Source organism: Carassius auratus, chromosome 27, assembly GCF_003368295.1.
Source record: "Carassius auratus strain Wakin chromosome 27, ASM336829v1, whole genome shotgun sequence".
Taxonomy (NCBI): Eukaryota; Metazoa; Chordata; class Actinopteri; order Cypriniformes; family Cyprinidae; genus Carassius; species Carassius auratus.
Genome location: NC_039269.1, coordinates 21,089,405 through 21,110,199, shown reverse-complemented (window position 1 = coordinate 21,110,199; position 20,795 = coordinate 21,089,405). Strand labels below are relative to the sequence as shown.

Genomic DNA, 20,795 nt, shown 5'->3' with positions numbered 1-20,795 from the left:
CTTACTATTATAGTCTCACTTGTGAGATGTCTTTAAAGAATTACAGTCTTTCTCTTCAGCATTGGTTTAACAAACAGCACAGTACAAGCATTTAATGTATCATGAATGCTTTAAAGCAAATGTTTGTTATTTTTTTATATGAACCTCTAACAGAGGGAGTCACAGTCGAAGACCATATTTTCTTCCTCAAAATAAAATCAGGATGTCCTGGATCTATTCCAGTGCAACCATTTTTTTTCAACCTAAATAAGTTATCCAAAGGAAACCAGTCAAACATATAGTGAATAATAACAAAATAAATCAAGCCTGTGATTTTCTTAGGGATGTAAAAAGGGCCTTTATTTTTTAAGAGTTCAGTCACATACTGTAGATGAACATAGAACTTATTTGGTTGGTTTAAGGCTATTATGTAATTGTTTAACACTGCAATCTTTGGCACTGGTTTAGAGTCTTTCTATCTAACATTTGTACCTTGCATGTAAAAGTATATTTTTTATTATGAATATCTATCTTGATACTCATAAAGTAAGCCCTGATTCAGTTTTCTCTCCATAATCATAAAAAGCGCTTATTTTTTCAAATTTCTTGCGAATCATATGGTTGAGCATCTACGGCGATAGCTTTGTAGAATTCCATCAATGCCATGTTTGTTCAGCCAATTAATCTCATTAGCAATGAAGCACATTCTTCAGAGACAATCAACAATAAACAATGCATGTGATGTGACCAGACAGTGCATTCAAGGATAGTGTCTGAGCAGATTCCATTGATCATTTAAGAAAACTGGCCTGAAATTTCTTTAGTGATATCACTAGAAGACTATTTAGTGAAAAACAGGTTTGTTTACAGAGCAAAACACATTTCTTGCTCAGCATGTGGAAGCTCCATCAGTCAGGCCATTTATGGTAAAATAAAAGCTTATGTGAACTCGGGTTGTGTTTTCTCTCTCACCGAGCCTGTAAACATGCCCCATATGTGACCTGATGCTCTCAAGTGCCATTGAAACAAACAGGAGTGTTTAGGAAACTTTCACACCAGGGCATGTTGTTTTAGGTTTACCGTTATCCAAAAAAAAAAAAAAAATCATTTTTTGGCTGTGTCGATTCAAAATAAATGTGGAATCAGCGCAACTAATCAAACTGCAAATACAAAGAAACATGAAGCTTAAGTTTACTAATGTGTCTTTCCTTATTTGGAATCAACTTTTTCAGATATTATAAAACAAAAGGCTTCTCATGTTGCATTCCAAACAATGTCATCATCACCAAAAAAGTTATTTTGGCTTCTAGTTTTCTAGTAACTTTATTCATCTTTATATAACATGGAATTTCTTTTTATGTGATGAACTCAACTGAACGTTACCTCATCTTGCACTCTTAATTCAAATTTAGCTGGGCCTGTGTTTGTTTTTTTGGGCACAGTTTTTCTGTAATGTGATTTGTAAAAAGCTTCAGCTTTCGTTATTTTTTTTTTCTTGTCCCTGCCATTGGGGAGTATCTGTGGGAGGCATCTGGTTTGTTATTCTAAGTTTGTGATGGACAGAAAAAGAATGCCTGGCATTTATCGTAAGATTTGGTGAACCCTGTTGCATTCGTTTTTATTTTAGGCCTATTTATGTTATTTATGCACTCTTGACATAAAATAAAGTCTTGATATTTAATGCTGTTTTTTTGTGTATTGTGAGCATTATATATGTAAGGATGTGTAAGTATGCTAAATATAAGCTGTTTGTATCTCTTTCTATGGCTTTTGCTTTTTGAAGCTAATTTGTTGATTCTCTATTAGTGTTGTTGCTCTGGGTGTCCTGATGTGTCCTGGGGTGTTCTTTGTGATTTTAGGGAAAGGCAGTTCCAGTATTTCCTCCGACCTGAGTTCAAGTACAGATCAGACATCAACCAAAGCTCCAAAGAATGCAGCTACCAGTGAAGGTAAGCATGTGGTCTTCATTAACCATCACTAGCTAGCCTTTTGTTTTTGCTCCTTTTGACTTGATGATTATTTTGGTGAAACTTTTTTTTTTTTTGTGAGGCTATAAAAACCTAAAAATAAACTGGCCATCACAAACACTCTGGAATTTTTTTTAATCCATTTTCTTTTTTTCATTATCTAGTCTCCAATTCTGATCCAAATCCATAGTGGTGTTTAGAGTTGCCTCTGGGGAAGAATCTAACTGGGTGTGTTTGGGTGAATTGTGTGAATGTGGATGAAAATAAAAAGACAGATGCAGGGGATCATGTGAGGCTGGCTTTTGAGGCCCTTTTTCTTGCAAGGCTTTCTTGGTTTATTCTGAGTGGGAATCATTAGAACACAGTTGTTGGTATGATTCTGCTCTAATAAATCATACGCAGAATAAACAAATGCTGATTCGAAACAAACCCCATAATGTCAGAATTTGTGTTTTGTGGCTTTCAATCCCAGTCTGTTAGATTTGACATCATAAATACACTACTATTAAAAGTTTTAGGGTCATTAACTTGAAAAAAAAAAAAAAAAACTTTTATTCATTAAACTGATCGGAAATGTTATTTTACAAAAGATTTATGGTGTTGAACTTTTTTACTTCAAAAAATCCAAAATGTGTCATGGTTTCCACAAAAAACATTAAGCAGCACAACTCAACATGGAAGATAATAAGAAACGTTTTATGAGCACCAATTGAATTCAGTTCAGTTCAAGTTTATTTGTATAGTGCTTTTCACGATACAAATTGTTGCAAAGCAACTTTACAGAAAATTACGTTTCAGCAATATATTTATTTAATCAGCATATTAGAATGATTTCTGAAGGATCATGTGACACTGAAGACTGGAGTAATGATACTGAAAATTCAGCTTTGCATCACAGGAATAAATAACATTATAAAATAAATTAAAATAGAAAACCATTTATTTTAATTCTAAGAATATTTCACAATATCGCATAAAAAATTGTGTACTTTTTTAAATTTGACCAAATTAGCCAGATAAACTTTAAAAATTTGCACTCTCTCACATCAAGGAAAATTGACCAGAATTATTGATGATTCATCTTGCACTACATCATTTATTGTCCAATCAGATTCTTAATTAGAATGTCCCTCCCCCAGTGCCTCCTCCAAACAACTAGCAAGTAGCAAATCAACTATAAACAATAGCCAAAAAAGGTAGTTTCCTGCTAAAAACGTCCCGTTTTAATACAAAAAACGATACATCAACATGTAAAGAACATGCTCAACAAGCAATTTCATTGGGTTTGTTAATCTGAAGGTTAATTAAATAATGTGAAAAAGAACAGGCAGTAGTCTGCATTTATCAGTGGTTGTGGTTGTAAAATGTGCTGTGCGTGGACTTGGGCGGGAACATGAAGTAGACATGAATGGGGTGTATAGCGTGTGCAGTGTAGAAGGTTGTTCTCCAGTAAGGGCATCCTCAGAGCCAACCTGTGGTGTGTGTGTGTGGTTGCGGCCTGCAGTATATCCAGCCCTCAGTGAGAGCAGATCTAGTCTCTCCTCAGTCTGTCCACAGTAATGTCAGAGCGGTTCTTCCAATGACTGCCTCTGCGGCTTTGATTTACACCAGCTCCGCCTTAAACACTGCAGATGGGAAGATGGTGTAGCCACTGCTCTGTATAGACCAAGCCATTGTCTCTCTTTGCTTACAATTTGGTCTTGCGACCAGCAGAGGTGTTAAAGGGATAGTTCACCTAAAAATGTAAATCCTGTCATCATTCTGTTACTTTTATATGGCTTACTCACTTCTGTGGAACACAAAAGAAAATATTCAAAAGAATGTTTTGACTGGTTTAACTATATAATGAAAGTCAGTTGAGTCCAAAACAACAGTGTTCTCGTTTAATTTGGACAAAAAAGCACTGAGACAAATTTCAAAATATCTTCTTTTGTGTTTTGCAGAAGTGAAAAGTCATACAGGTTTGGAATGAAATGAAGGTGAGAAAATGACAGATTTAGAAAAAAAAAGGTGTAGGTGGTCTATTCCTTTTTAAATGTGCCTTTTTATGTTTGCAAGCTTAGTTAAAGGGGACATAAAACACAGTTTCACCCAATCTCAGGTTAATTTTGAGTACTTATAGAGTAGTACATCATCTCTCCAAAAAGTCTTTAGTTGTATTATATTTATAAAAGAAAGATAAAGCTTTACAGTTCTCTACGGGGAAAAAAGCTGAACTCCTGGAGATAAAAATCGATGACCACTTGAGCTCCAACTGCCAACAAAACACAGGCATTTGTCTCGCTTTCTGTCTGCAGTTCTGGATCATGACCGGGATCTTTAATAGCTGGGAGTGCTTCATCCTTCAGTATCAAATAATGTGGTAATCCAGTGTCGAACTGGGCCTTGTTTATAAAATGTTCGGCAACAAACGTGCTTGTGAAACTGCGTTTCTACTCCGGAAGAACAAACCGCATCCACTGTTTACATAATGTTGGGTTCTTTAGGAAGCTGAACAAAGTTATCTTTCTCTTACAACCAAAAATACATGAACAAGTTTTCTTAAGTGGGTTTTCTGGGATGGTAATCAAATGATTCAGGTCATAGTTAGAAGGGAGAGGTTATTATGTGAGTATAGGAGAGCATAAGTCTAAGTGGACATCCATGACATGCGAAGTCCCACAAGGCTCAATTCTTGCTCCGCTCTTGTTAAGCCTGTATATGCTCCCACTAAGTCAAACAATGTGAAAGAACCAAATTGCCTATCACAGCTATGCTGATGATACCCAGATTTAACTAGCCTTATCTCCAAATGACTACAGCCCCATTGTCTCCCTCGGCCAATGAACTGATTAAATTAACAGTTGGATGTGCCAGAATTTTCTTCAGTTAAATAAGGAAAAAACTGGAGTCATTGCATTTGGAAACAAAGATGAAGTTGAATGAATACCATTAAACAACTAAAAATCAAGTCAGGAATCTTGGTGTGATTCTGGAGACAGACCTTCGTTTCAGTAGTCATGTCAAAGAAGTAACTAAATGAGCATACTATCATTTAAAAAAACATTGCAAGAATTAGATGTTTTGTTTCCAGGCAAGACTTGGAGAAACTTGTTTATTTATTTTTTCACCAGCTGGGTAGACTATTTTAATGGTCTCCTCACCGTCCTTCCCAAGAAGACCATCAGACATCTGCAGCTCATCCAGAACGCTGATGCCAGGATTCTGACTAGAACCAGAAAATCTGAGCATATCACACCAGTCCTCAGGTCCTTACACTGGCTTCCAGTTACATTTAGGATTGACTTTAAAGTACTTTAACTTGTTTATAAATCACTCAATGGCCTAGGACCTAAATACATAGCAGATATGTTCACTGAATATAAACCTAACAGACCACAGATTTTTAGGATCGAGTTAAGATCGGTTCACACAAAACAAGTGGAGTCTGCTTTTAGTTGTTATGCCGCCCACAGTTGGAATCAGCTTCCAGAAGAGATCTGATGTGATAAAACATTAGTCACATGTAAATGCAGACTCAAAACTCATCTGTTTAGCAGTACATTTATTGAATGGGCACTGTGCAATGTCCAAACTGATTGCTCTATATTTTATGTATAATCATTTACTATTCTTAAACCTTTTTCTTTTCTTTTCTTTTCTTTTATTTTATGTAAAACACTTTGAATTACAATTGTGTATGAAATGTGCTATATAAATAAACTTGCCTTGCCTTGAGAGACATTCATGCCCATATAAGGAGTTCCACTCTCGTCTATGCCATGAATAGCCACGATCAAAAAAAAAAAAAAATTCTACCATATAAAAAACTTTTACCAACTGGGAGGTAAGATTTTTAGCACAAAATACTCCATCATACGTTTAAACAGTTTTTAGAAATTTTTTACATTTTTAGCATGAGAATCTAACTCTTTAACAGTGGAAACAACTCTGAATGCATGAAACAGCATTGTACCCCCTCTTAAATGTTACTTACACCACTTGCTGAGCCAGAACTTTACATTGAACCACTCAAACAAACAGGATAATTTTTAACTTGGAGAGGAGAAAATATTTTAGCATCAGAAAAATGACAAACTTCAACTTTAAATTTAATATTACATGTGACATATTTCCAGCTTACAGGAAAATTTAGAGTAAAAATGTCAGAACCAAATTAACTCTCGATTTATTCAAAGCTCGAAACTAAACCCACATGAATTGTGGGTGGTCATTTAGTCTCCACATGTTTGCATTTTACAGGGGTAGTTTATAAAATGTATTGCGGACAAACTTGGGAATCCTTTTTTTAGATTAGTACTGAGTGCTGTGAAGCATTTTCGTGTCTTGAGTTATTTCATTTTAATGTGTATGCGTGGCTTCTCATTGTTTGCCACTCCTGAGATGGAAAAGCGCAGCCACTCATTTGCTCCATAGTGAGTCATCTATCCTTATGGTGTATCAAGCCGAGTCCTAAACTTGCCACTGTTAGTAGAGTGGAAATTGAGCCATTTGACCAAGGAGAAGTGGGCAGAGCAGCTTCAGAGCTGTCAGATAGCATTGTTCTGAGAGAGGGCCCTTTCCTACCAGCCCTTCCTCGCTGATAACCCCACAGGAGCTTGAACCCTGTTGCTTGTGCTGTGGTGTGTTTTTATTGTGGAGTAAAAGCATATGTCAGCTCAAAATTGTCAGTGCTTTGTAGTTTCGTTTAAGGAAAACCCTGCAGTCTTCTGAAGCTATTTATATGGGATATTTGGCATCAGCAGCCCTTACAGCGGTCTTGAGCTGTTGTTGATGCCCCCTGCTTTGATCCCCTGAACATTCCAAGTGATTAAATGTGTTACAGTGGGCAGTTCAATTTTTCAAAGATCAGTTACTTGAAATGGAATGTAGCACTTGACCCAAAACCAATCTGACCCAGATCACTTTTGAACTACATCATGGGTTGCGTAATGCTGGTCAGTATTGATAACAGCAACAGTATTATTATGATTTTTATTACTGGATCATGCTTTTAGGTATGCTGCCTATTTAAACTTGTAAGTTTGAAAGTTGAAAGTTATTTTTGCTCTAGATTATCACAAAATTATCATGGTTTTCACAAAAATAGTAAGCAGCACAACTGTTTTCAACACACTTTTGAATAAATTGGATTTAAAATACATATGTTAAAATAGAAAAGTTATTTTAAATCGCAATGACATTATACTTTATTTTTTAAATAGTGTGAAAAAAATATTGCATTTTTATTATTTTAAAAAACATGGCCAATCATTACCAAAACCTTACCAACCGTGAACTTTAAAACTGTAAGTCAACTGTCTGTTAATGTACCATAGTACTGAAACAATGCTTTATTTGTAAATAATAAATCAAGCTGTTCTTGCAAAGTTGCCAAAAATGCACCAAAATGTACAGTTATTTGTGGACCGATAACATCTTTTGTTGAAGGTGTGCTCTCTTATTTTAAAGTTTATAGCCAGGCCAGCAAGAGCAAAAGCTGGATTGATTTTATCAGATGTAATTAGCCTAGCAGGCTGTGCTAGTCCTGCTGGAAGTAATCATTAGCCCCTTGCTAGCTTCATCTTTAAGAAACATATGTTCTCTGTTTTAATCCCTGAGCTGTAAACTACAACTCTTAAAGATGACCCAAGGAGCTTTTCGCGAAGCTGCACGGTTCTTATACGTTTGGATGATACTCGTGATTTTGGCTAAGGCCGTCCTGTTTATCAGAAGAAGTTTGTTTTAAATTATATGTCAAGGTTATTCCAAAGCAGGGCATGCTCAGCTGTTTTTAATTAAATGAGCTGATGGGAACGTAGTTCTGTTACATCTGAATTTTTCACCGTAGAGTTCCCTTATTTTCGTACAGTTTGTTAACTTATTAGCAATGACAGATGCTATACATCAAATCAAATATCTTTCATTCTTCAGTTTGAACCTTGAAATTGGTGTTTGAAACAGTCATCCAGGTCTATGCTTTCCATCCCTTCGATACTTTTCTCCCTAGACATTACACTTAGGCTCTTACTAAGCTCGGAGTAGTTTTGAATTCCTGTATGAAAGACTGTGAAAGTAAAAACGTACGTCAGACCAGTGGAATTCACTCTCCTTGACTTTGGGTTTGAAGGGAGTGCAGACTGACTCCCCAAAGGAGGAGTAGTCTTTATTAGATTAGAATATTGTTCTATACTGTGTTGGAAAATGGACAGTGGTAGACATTTTATTAGCTTCATATTCATATATCAGTCAGTCTGTGTAAACAAATAAAGGAACACTTTGTGCTGTGGTTGAATAATGTTCTATTGAGTGCATATCAGGTCTATCGCATGCTGCTTTTAGGCAAAGTGTCTTAAATCTGTAAATCTCAGTGGCCAAAAAGCAGGATCCTTGTAGCCTCAAGGGCCGCAAACCAATTTTGTAAATCATATAGTAAATTGTTTAGAATACTTAACTTGCATGAGCAGACAAATAGATGTAGGATAACCAAAAGTATAACTTTTTTTTTTAATGTACACTTTTTTCATGATACAGTTAATAACATGACAGTAATAAGGGCCTGTTTACACTTGTTATTAAGATATTATTGGAAGGTTGGTAGACAGGTATCTCAAGTAGACAAGCGAGAAACATTTCCATTTAAATCTGGTGTTTTAATCTGTCTCTTTTGTTCACTTTCGACCACTTCTTTCCGGATTATTCACAGGTATATATGGGCTTTTTCTGATCCTTCAATCTAATATTGCAAAATAAATTAGCGCAATTTACATAATAACACGTAAATTGGATACATTGGAAAATGATACCGAGAGCAACAGCTTTGGTTTCTTCTCTAATAGCCACAGAACCATGCCAAATGTTTTGAGGTTGGGTTAGAATCAAGACTGGAAAGAGAACACCTTTTTTGCACCTTCAGTACAAATTTATGATTTTAACTGGCAAAGTTTAAATCCCGTCTGGCTAGCGCACTTTAAGAATATATATCCCATAATAAGAGGAGAAGGCAGCAGTCTTCAGTGGCTATTCGATTGCTTTTAACAACATGATCATTTAAACTACGAAAGCAATTCGGTCGAATGTTTTTTTTGACAACCTTTGGAAGTGGTCGAAAAACAGACAAGCTCAAAGCTTTTCACACCCGGTTTACACCTGTACATAGTGTTGTAATCTGATTCAAATGCATCTTAATTCCAGGTGTAGCAGGGCCTTAGTTTAGACTACCTATTATATGAAAGGGAAGATCACTGTAATGGGACACATGGTGACAACTATTAAGGCTCTCTTGCACCCTAAAGTTCCTTTCTAAAGTGATCTGATATAGAGTGGTTTATGTTGCTGTACAAAGTGTGGTTCCTGTAAGTCTTCTTTTCATGCAGAAATCTGATCTCAGCATCCTAAGCGTGCTGGAGAGAGAGGAGTCAGGGTTGAGTTGAAGTTCACGGTGAGAGATACGTTTCCATGTTGAAGAGGTGTCTCGGGGTCACACACACACACCCTCATACTCGCTCATATATATCTATCCATCCCTTTAATGTGGTTGCTTATGTTGCTGCTGGCTATACTCACTGTACACACTGACAGATACTACAGATAATATCTTGTGATTTCATGAAGGATTGTCAATGCACGCAACGCTGTCATAAATAATGAGTTTGTTTTAATGTTTACATTAGATGTATCTGTAAGACTTGCCTGGTTTTATTTGGATCAAGTGTGCACTTAAATTCGAAAAAGGTGGATTTGTGGTTTAGTTTCCATGCCTTGAGTTTATGGAAAGAGTTTTCAGAACCTGAAAGAAGACAATAAAAGTTCCCTGCAGGTCTCCTTTAGTTGACTTTATAGATATATTGCTTTGGAAATATTTAAGTCAACTGATATCTAACGAATCCATTTGCAAATCCATAGTTATTACAGAATAAATGAACATTCCTTCAACATTATTAAAGCAAAACGCTTTGCACTTTATTTTTCAAATAAGCTGCAAGTTGCAGAGCGATTTGAATGAGGCATAAAACAGATACAAAGTGACATGTTTTCTTTCTGCATTCCTTACCAGACAGCTTTATTGCTCTGTAAATGGGCTTTATGTCAAAATCTGCACCCTGCTGAGAATGAATTCTGTATATATATATGCAAAGAAATACATTTTCATGCATTCTTTATTAAATAAAAAAAAAAACAGTGTAGTTTAGTATGAAGGACCGGAAAGGTTATTGAAAATTCACTGAAATTCATTGGTCAAAAGAAGTGGGAACGCTGAAAATGGATTATGCCATGCTTTATCCTAAAACACGAAAGGTGGGTGTGACTTTCAGATCAAGCAGATCTTTCATTACAGGCATGAAAAATCAAAATCAGACATCTGAGGGAGTCTGTGGCCAACAGTTTCACAGCTGTTGCTTGGTCAGCTCAAGTCCCGCTTTGCTTTTGATTTCCTGTCTTTGCTCTAGAGGTACAAAGCACCTGATTTGAACTTTGTAGAGCAGTTCAGTTTGCACTTCTTCTGCAAGACTCCAGTTCAAGTCCAAGTTTCATGATCTGAGCTCTGGACGGCCTAGTCTGGACAAATTTTCTTTGGCATGACACAGAGTGGGTGTTGGAGAGAAGTCATTGGTAAGGAGGTATGCGCTGCAACATGATAGGATTTGTGAGGTTCCACCCGGAAGATGGCCTTCATGAGTGTGTGCTGAATAATACGCCTCATCTAAACTTTGAGCTTTGGTGGGAAAGAGATGTAAGTCTTTTGAACTCATCTGGGCTCTTCCAAGAGAAGGCCAGTCAGATTTACGAGTCCAGAGCTGAATTAATTGCGTGGATGAAACAAGATCTGAGAGAGATGTTGCTTAGCTGCTTATATTTCCCCAAGTTTTTGTGACTTCATTATCCTGCAAAACCCATTGTGAGTTATGAACTTGAGAATAGTGTTCAGACTATAAAAAAAAAAAAGTTGTAAAAACTGAAAGGCCATGTTATTTCAGCACTGTCACACAAATCATTACAGGGCGACTTGCATTAAAACATAGATCTGAGCTTCATCACTGTGTCCATAAATTATGATAAAAATAATTATAATACAGAAATGCATGTATGCTTCATTAAGAGGGCAATCCTAGAATGCACTGCAACATGCTCAGTAAATCTATCCAAGTTAGAGAATTGTTTATTATTATAATACAAACATAAACTAAATTTGGGTTCGGAAAGATTTGTTAATGTTTTATAAGTCTTATGCTTACCATTTATTTGGTCAAAATACAATGCAAACAGTAATATTGTGAAATATTATTACATTTCAAAATAAATTATATTTATTTGAATAGATGTGATGGCAAAACTGAATTTTTAGCTTCATTACCTCCAGAAATGATTCTAATATACTGATTTGCTGCTCAATAAACATTTCTTCTCATTATCAATGTTGAAAACAGCTGTGCTGCCTAAAAGGTTTGTGGAAATAGTAATACATTCGATTTTTTTCAGGATTCTTTGATGAATAAAAATTCTAAAAGAGCAGCATCTGTTTAAAACAGAAATCCTTTGTAAATGTCTGTATTTTCAGTTAAACAAAAGTGCAAAAAAAGTTTACTTTTTTAAAAATGGTTTCTCCTAAATGTGCCATATATATATATATATATATATATATATATATATATATATATATATATATATATATATGCTTATTACAGTGTTCTGCCACAGAAGTCATGAAGCATCTCAGACACTGAAAGGACTATAGAAAAATGAATTCCCACTTCACCCAAGTACCAGTGGTGATGAAAGCTGCTCAGCAGCAAAGGGAAGTGATTGTTTTTCAAGGGAAATGTCTCGCAGGTGTCTTGTGTTACAACCCTTCTCAACACAAAGTTTGGCTGTTTAACAAAATGATATGGATGTATTGGGACTGCCGTTTTGTTTTAACCTCTGGATGTATAAGGTGAAGTGTTGCCCCTAGTGTCATGACAAAGAGAGTTTGGCCACAGCAGAGGTGAGAGGGACCTGCAGCAGGAGAGCAGGGGCTTGAGTTTTAGCTTGTAGGTTTATTTTCTTTGTCTGCCTCTTTTCCCTGCTATAGAGATTCAACAGTAGGAGTTTAAGAGAGGAAATTCATTTGATTTCCGTAGACACTTGGCAGAGTATGGCATTTAAAGATTCCCATACTCAACCACACTGTTTTTCTTTCCACAGCGCTTAAGTCTTTGCAAGTCTGAGAGAGGCTTGGTAATGGGATTGCTGCAGGTTTTCAATATTTGAGTCATTCTACTGCTATTTTTCCCCACAGTGCATTAATAATACAAAGGCAGATGTGCACATGGTAGTTCTTGCATGCTAAAGCACAAAGGACTCAATATGGATGCACAGATATCAAAATCAAGGCTAATATGATATTTATAATTGCTAATTATGTTCTGTTAGGCCTACTGAAAAAAGGGTATATTTTTCTACAGATGAATTCTATTTAGTGACAAAACGCTATAATACTTTCTCATCTATTGTCAGCATTCAGCAAATACGAATTCGGCTGTGAGATACTCTCACAATCCCACATTCAAGGCCCAGAAAGGTAGTAAGGACATTGTTAAAATGCTTTTTATGCAAAAAGAAAACACAACTTTTTGTGCTGACTTAATTCAGCAATTTCTTCTCTTCCGTGTTAGTCTTCGACACACATTCCCGAGAGGATCAGTTTTTTGTTTGTTTGTCTTTTATTCAAAGAGAGATTTTCTAATTTGTCAATATGTAAATTACAAGGAGACCTGACCACACGCGAAGAGCCACAAATCACTTATGAACATGTTGGAGGATTCTTGGCCAGCTACTTTTTACTCTTCAAAAGAGTTGAGCTTTTTTGTCAAATGACAGGATGATTACAGCGACCGCAGTGCACCCCTGATTAGTGACATGTAGTTATTTCAGGGAGTTGAGAGAAGGATGCTTCGCCTGTGTGGAGAAAGAATAAACAAGACCCCCGCTGGAGCAGTTTGATGGTGTGGTGCTTTGGTGTGGCATTCATTTAGATGCCCAGTCTACCATCTTTTACTTCAAGACTGCTATTGTGGGAATGTAGGTGTGGTAGCATGACTACTGTGATCTAAAATGACTTGAAAATGAAAAAATTGTCTAAGTGTCATTTCCAGTAAAAATGGCAGAAAGGAGAATAATCAGCTTTTGTCATTCTGCATCACTAGCATGTGTATTTGTGGAATGCACTTGAGTACAGAGACCGTTGTCTCTCACGGTTGTTTCCTGTAATGGGGAACAGTAGAGTGAACAGGAAGTCAGTAGGCAGTTATTTCCATTGTGCCCCAACTACTCTGATGAGGTCATTGCTTCCTTTTAGGAGGCCAGGAGCTGCTTTGTAAGAAGCATAATCTCCCGAATGAATGTGTAATAATATTGAAATCATCTCAAATGTTGGTGACATATCATGGAAATCTGAAATTTTTCTTGTTTAAGTGCTATAATCAGGTCTCTGGGGAATCTACTGCGGAGTGTAATGTACTTCCTGTGTAATGTAGAAAGGGGATCTTATTATAATATTACCACCCTTTAATCTGCCAGTTTCCACCCATAGCGCCACCATTGTGTTTTTGCAAGTGGTGTAGCAGTTCTAATACCAGGGTGAAAGTTTGAGTAAAGCATTGCTAACTATTCTGTCTTTTGCTGCACTGACGAGCACAGAACATTATTTAGAGTCCCAGCCTCGGAGGAAACAAGAGAGCAGTTGATTTATTGTATCATTATGCTGCTGCCATACAAATCTAATATAAACATGCAATTTATTTCCCAGCTGTTCACCTTCACAGACATAACCAACAGTTTTTTAACTTGTGTGTTTTTAACATAAATTTGTGTGTAAGCTTGTCCATGTTTCTGCTTCCACTCAAAATAGGCATTTTCAAAATAATATAATTAATAATCTGTGGGGTATTTCGAGCTGAAACTTCTCAGACACATTCTGGGGACACCTGAGATTTATATTACATCTTGTAAAAAGGGGCATAATAGGTCTCCTTTAAAAATTATTTCCATTTCCGTTATTTTTTCAGTAACACGGTAATCTAACTAATTACTTTTCCCGTGGTTACAACGCCGCACGTTACTGAATGTTAAATGCGGTGCGTTACTATGCATTGATTTAATAAACTATGTAATCCGAACGGACCCCTGGCTCACACAGCGAGTGAGCAGGTGAGTTAATTATGAGATAAGCGATTATGAGATTGGCTAAGGCAGAGTCATGTGTTTCATGGTAGCCAATCAGAGCCAGTGTTTTTACACACATGCCAGCACACGCGGCTGCGCCAGCGGCGCCGAACACACACACACACACACACACACACACACGCGCAAAAGCTACACAGATTCGCTGGCGAGATGGCGAGTCAGGAGCAATCCGATGAAAAGTTGGCATTTTCAAGGTGAAGATTTAAGCACTATTTCAAATTCATTGTGTTCAAAGGCAAGAACGTGCGTGTAATGTGTGACACGCATCTACAAAGCTAGTGGCCAAAAACACTTTTCTTACAAAGATAATACTTGAAGTGCAGGATAAAACTCTTGCTGACTGTTGACGTGCAATAAATACTGAAAGTTATGTACCTGTCTGTTCTACTCATTTCAACTGACTTGTGAAAACTGCAAAAAAAAAAAAAAAAGTACAAATTCTCAGACATGTAGCAACTTTTATTTTTTTTTTTTATTTTTTTTTTACAGTAACGCAAACCGTTACTTTCCCTGGTAACGAGTTACTTTTATTATAGAGTAATTCAGTTACTAACACAGTTACTTTTTGGAACAAGTAGTGAGTAACTATAATTAATTACTTTTTTTAAGTAACGTTCCCAACACTGCTATCTAGTAATCCCGAAAACACTGATTGCCTTGTTCAGGTGTGTTTAATTAGGCTTGGAGCTAAACTCTGCAGGATAGTGGCCCTCCAGGACCGGAGTTGCCTATCCCTGCCCTATACTCACCCTCTTGATGCCCAAAACTAGTACTTTTATAGTATTTTGAAAAATTTTGAAAAATGTTTCAGTGTTTTTCGTGTGTCCATACAATGGATATTGTTGTCCAAAAATTTTGTGAACTGTCCCTTTAGGAAGTATACAATTTATTAAAAAATGAAATTTGTTTCATCATTTATGCTGTTCTAAACACGTATGACTGTCTGTCCCCTGTGGAGCACAAATAAAGATATTTTGAAGAATGGTTTTTGTTACTATTACCAAAATAAAACCTTGAGAGATTCGTCAAATTATTTTCTTTAACGTTCCACAGAAGAAAGTCATATGAAATTCCACAGAAGAAAGACATACAGGTTTTAAACAAACCAAGGTTGAGTGACAGAATTTAAATCTTTGGTTGGATGAATCTATTTAGAGCTATTTTAGGTAAGGGCAGTTTTAAAGGGGTCATCAGATGTGACATGCACTTTTTCAAGTTGTTTGAACTGAAATATGTTTTGGCAGAGTGTGTACACAACCACCCTATAATGATAAAGATCCATCCAGTGGTTTTTTTTTTTAATCTCGTTAAATAATTTCTCCTTTCTCAAATCAAGCCGTTCTCAGATGCCTGTCAGTGTGACATCACACAGACCCATGCCCTTCCACGGTAGTTAGACCCACCCTGAGTGAGCTGTCATCAGTCCACCATTGTTTCGAAGACAAAGCATATGTAGACAAGAATATCTCCTAAGCAACTGAGGTGTTTTGTTGTTGGATGTAATAATGAACATAGCAGTCATAATTTACTCCCGACATCTGAGCCACTGACGATGCAGTGGATTACATTTGTTTTTGAAGAAAATGCGCCCCTAATCTAACTAAATGCTTCTATGTTTATGCGAATCATTCGTGATCCAGCTTCACCTACAGAAAAGTGAGTATAAGGTTTTTTAATAAATCTTTGCAAATCGGCGTTCCTAATAACGTGCTAGTTAGCAAGTTTCATGATGAATGGGGTTAAAGTTGACCATCTCTCAGAGAGCGTCTTGAAAGGGGGGGGGGGGGGCAGCAGAGCTCATTTGCATTTAAAGGGGCATGCAAAAAAACTACTTGCTCTGAAATTGCTGTTTTTGACAAGGTACAAACAGTGCTGTTTCACACTACCACTGAGAAGTTTTAACCAAAACTATGTTATGAATTTTCATTAAGACCCTAAAGAATCATATCAACTTAAGGAAAATGGGCATCCGATGACCCCTTTAAGGGAAAAAAAACATCCCTTTCTATATGTATGGAATGGGTCGGTGGAAGACAGATAACTTGTAATATTTCATCCAGACCGACAGGAACTCTGTAGAAGTACTCCAGTCTTTTTCTGGATTAACAGTATGTTTCCATTTAGCCACGAAATGTGCGGCCCAGTCAGCAGATTAGCTATTTTAGGTTTTGGAGATTAGATCAGCGTGGCACTAATAAGAATCTGTGAATAATGAGCTTTGAGGCCAAATGCTTTGGCTGCTTTTCATGTATAAGGCAGAGGGATCGTTCGCGCTCAGTCTGGCATCTGACAGCCTCTGTGAGATTTGGTTGCTTAGTGGGCCAGCCAATCACAATTCAGTATGACTCGTTTCTTAGATTTTACCTAATCTGTTAATCCTCTCCCGAAAGATCCATTTAAAGATCTGTTTGTGTAGAAACTTCATCAAAAATCTTTCATTGTCTTTGTTTGCACACAGTTTCTTGTATTTAATTTTCTCTGGACGTCATCTGCTAATGTAGAAATTTGTGTGCAGGCAGAGTGTACATGTGGTTAATTTGTGTAAGGGGGCCCAGGCCAGGACGAGGGTGATCAGGCTTCAGACTGTTTCTCCAGATCCTCTCTGCTTTATGCATCACCAGCCAGCCTCTCCAAACTGGGGAGGGGAGCGAATGAGAACAGGGCAGACTGGTTAGGAACATGGAATGCCTTCCCTTCGCCTCCTTTACTGTGGCAAAGCCCTGGTTTGAACACCAGATGTTTGAATATTTCCTTTATGATGTTTTTGATTAAATAAGATGAATCCTGGACCCATAAGGAGGAATATTTCTAGAACAATATTTATGGTGACACGGTTACTTCACTTCTTTTTAATATGATAATTAGAGAGTGAAAACATAAAAGCAATGTGGAGATTTGACTCCTCGGTATACTGTTATGAATAAATGCACAGAATAAAATAAACAAACAAAATGCAAATTGTATGCTGATGCCGGAACTGAAAAGGTTTTTCTGTACCTAACACTTGGATACCTGAGACTGTTTAAGATGGTGACTTTGAAACTATTTTTGAACTGTGCAAATTTTGTTAACAAGCTGGGTCACATATAAATTGCTTATTAATATACAAGTAAGTTTCAGAATAAAGAGGGATAATGTGAGTGATTAGTCCACATGCTCACTGGTAGTGCATGAGCACAGCTGCTCTTAAATGCACAAACACTGCAGAGCCCCAGATTCTCGCATGAGAAGCTCCGAAGGCATTTTAATCAAAACAAGATGCCCCTCTGGAAGCTGGAAGGGGCACAGCTGAGACTTACGCAGGACCAGCGTCTGTCAGGAACTGTGGTTAGACTGACAGATGAGCCAAGCGCAGGAGTGCCAGGTCTGTCAACAACCTCTGAACGACTCAAATGCTGCAGCTGCAGATGGAAAGAACCCTCTCTGCTGTCATGTACCCTAGTACTTATACATTTATGATTATTTTATTTCTTGGCGTGACGTTTGAGCTTAATAGTTCTGACACTTAAGAAAGCAAGTTTTGTTAAATCAAAGTCCAGCAGCAACAATCTCTGGTGCCTGATACCACAATGTTACAAGTTCCTGGGGTTGTGATGTGAGATCGAGTTACTGTCTGCTGCCAGAGGTCACGCTTGGTGTCAAAGTGGAAGAGACACATCTGAAGACATCACATTTTGTTTCTTTTAACTAAAACAATGGTGAGATTGAAGACCTGAGGTCATGAAACTGAACTGCAAGAATATGCATTATTTGAGAAGCTTTTTTATATTCGACCATCTGTGTTTTCTCTTCAAATAAAATCACAAAGGAACTCCATTCTGAGAGTAGCATGGTAAAGGCCCTCAGTAGAGAGAGTGAACAATATTGGATTCATTTCAGTTCATTACTTGGAATTTTGGTGAATTTGGAAGGTATTTTATTGAATATGAATAACTCTTTCCATGATATTGGCGGAATTTTCTGGCTTTCCGTGTTTTCACTGGTGTACGGTTGGAGGCGCTATTCCGCATCTTCTGAAAGCGTATTGAACGTATGAGTCGAAACATGGCAAAGAAGGAGCAGAAACAGGTGATCGCGTATTTAAGCAGATGCATATGTAAAAAAATGCGATCATAAAACATGAATCATTATATAAATCAAAACTGCTTATCATTACAGAATGAAATGTCGATTCAGGAAGTGATATAGGACCGTGCAAGCTTTGGGAGTGTTGATGGAAGCGATCTATGTTATGATCTTCGTTCTGAATCTGATCCAGACGGAGTCTTTTACAAAAACGCAATTTCTTAAGCTTTTTGTTCAAAAAGTTTTTTTTTTTTTTCATGAAACTTAAAAAAAGATTGTATGAAGCTACAGTAGAATTTTGTTGTTGTTGTTCAAAAGCAGAGGCTCAGTTGACACCAAATATAATTGTATATATTCAAATTATATTATTTTTATATAACATTTTAATATTGACATATTGTATCATATATTGTATGGTCTATATAAGACCTATAAACATTTTTAAACTTTTCTGAATCTTTCGTTAAATTTTAATTCTACATCCTGTTTGCTACAGCAATTCGAAAGCAGAAATCGGAAAATTAAAAGATATCCTTAATTCAGTATTGAATAGGACACACTCCTCCTTGTAACTGTATATAAATTATACAAGCATGATTTCACTACATCTTGTATCCAGACATTCATTATTAAAACACACACACACACACACACTTTACATAGGAGCGATGACAGTATTGCTATGAAATGTACTTGGATTGGGGCTTTTCTCACCATTAAGAACAAAATAAAATAAAATACAACTGAAGTGGACAGATCATATGATGTTTTAAACTGGGTGGAGCAATTGCTGTTGCTCCCCTCACATAGTCAGCTGGTAGCCTTTTTGCAAGAAAGGGGGAAGAAAGAAAATAGTTTTGGGGGTTTTCAGTGTAATGTAGATGGATTATATAACAACATATTTGCAACTTTGATTGATGTGGTGTTTGCAGTTCTGAAACCTGCACTGCGTGTTGAACGCAACTGCCAGAGACAAATTTTTGGTTCTGGCTAGAGGTGTTTCCCCTGATAGTGGCCTGTGTGGAGCTGTGCAGTCATCTGTGCATGTGTAAACAACAGGAGCGAGTGGGGCTGACCTCCTGTTCACCTCCACTCCAGACCCTTTGGAGTCTGCTCAAAACATAGAAGCTGGCCCTAACTCCAAACATCTCATTTTCATCCTTCAAAAGGGTGAAGATTTGGACCGAGATTATGGTTAAAGGGTCCTGTCTTAAGATAAGCACCAATCTGCATTATGCATATTTGCAGGCAATTACCCCTGGAACGCTCCTAAGATGAAACAAGACTTTTGTTGTTAAATTTGTAAGAGTGATTCCCTCCAACCGCTCTGTTTCTGGCTGTTTTTCTTTTTGGTGTTTTCAGAAAGAGTTCGTTCTGTGAGAACATAGCATATCCTTGTGATCAGATGTGATTATTCAGAAGCAGACTATGAAGTATGTATGAATAAAGGTCTTAAAGTTCAACAGCAGGAAGCTTTTGTAACAGGAACAACTAATCAATCCCAGAACTGACAGCTCTGCTATTAACAATGCTTGTTCGGGCCACATGAGCAGCGCCGTCTCGGATTATAGAGGTGTGCAGGAAAACATTCCCGCTTGACATTGTTCAGAGGTCAGTGAGTGATGGGATGCTGAACAGCTGGAGGAGTGACGAGTCTGAGAGTTCACAGCAGGCTTTGCTTAAGTGAGCTACGGGGCAAAATGGCATTTCTCACATTCTCATCTGTCATTGTTTTGGTCTGTGTGTTTAGAGGTCTACACCTATCTCAATGCCGGGCTATGAAAAGACTGCAGAGCTCAACCTGATATTGAACATTTGCTCTCAATCTTTTGGGGAAATCAGTTGCATGGTTTATGGTAGAGCTTTGGCAGAGTTTTGTTGAACGGGTCCCAAAAATGCTGTGTTTGGAGATTACTTGTGTTATTCGAATGCTGCAGCTGAAATTTGGATTCCTGATGATTCAGATTCTTTATTAGAGCCCGTAACAGAGACGAGGGGCTTAACAATTGTTTTTGTTTGTGGCCTCTCAAATTTAATACAGTCCTGTTTAAATTGGGTTGTTGTTGTTTTTTGATTATCCTTTAAAGGGTTAGTCCCCCCCACCCAAAAAAAAAACCCGGATGCGAGTGGCTCAGTGCAGCTCAACGCGACAAAATACAATAAATCCCATTAAAATCAATGATGCTGTTTACATTGGATGTGTTGCAGCACGACACGACAAATCCACAGCAGTAAACTAATAACTCATTCAATTTATGATGTACTGACACAAAGTTCAAATGATTTCCAACGGTCGCTTGTCGCGTCCAGCGTAAACAGAACTTAGCTGTTGCTGCACAATGTGAGGTGTCAACTGTCACACAGTGTTCTTCCAGCTCCCCGGTGTTTTTTATTCAAGATTTGAAAGAAATGCTGGAAAGGTAAACTGGGTTTCTTCAGATGCAAACTTGATTTAAAACAGGCCTATATAAACAGGGTTTCTTTTTTTCTTTGAAACACTGAAGGCTTTGTTTGTGCCTGTATATTTTTTTACTTTTGTCGGACCAGGTGTTTGTCAGTGGATAAAAGGCTAGTTGGCAT

General features: G+C 37.2%; 1 protein-coding gene across 1 annotated transcript in view; it reads left to right on the top strand.

The window, feature by feature from the left end:
• Positions 1–20,795, top strand: part of LOC113045847 (F-box/LRR-repeat protein 7-like) — a 32,141-nt gene that overhangs the window by 1,831 nt on the left and 9,515 nt on the right. The window contains exon 2 of the mRNA XM_026206543.1: positions 1,839–1,928. Coding sequence (XP_026062328.1) covers positions 1,839–1,928 — 90 coding nt within the window. The remainder of the gene's footprint in view (positions 1–1,838; positions 1,929–20,795) is intronic.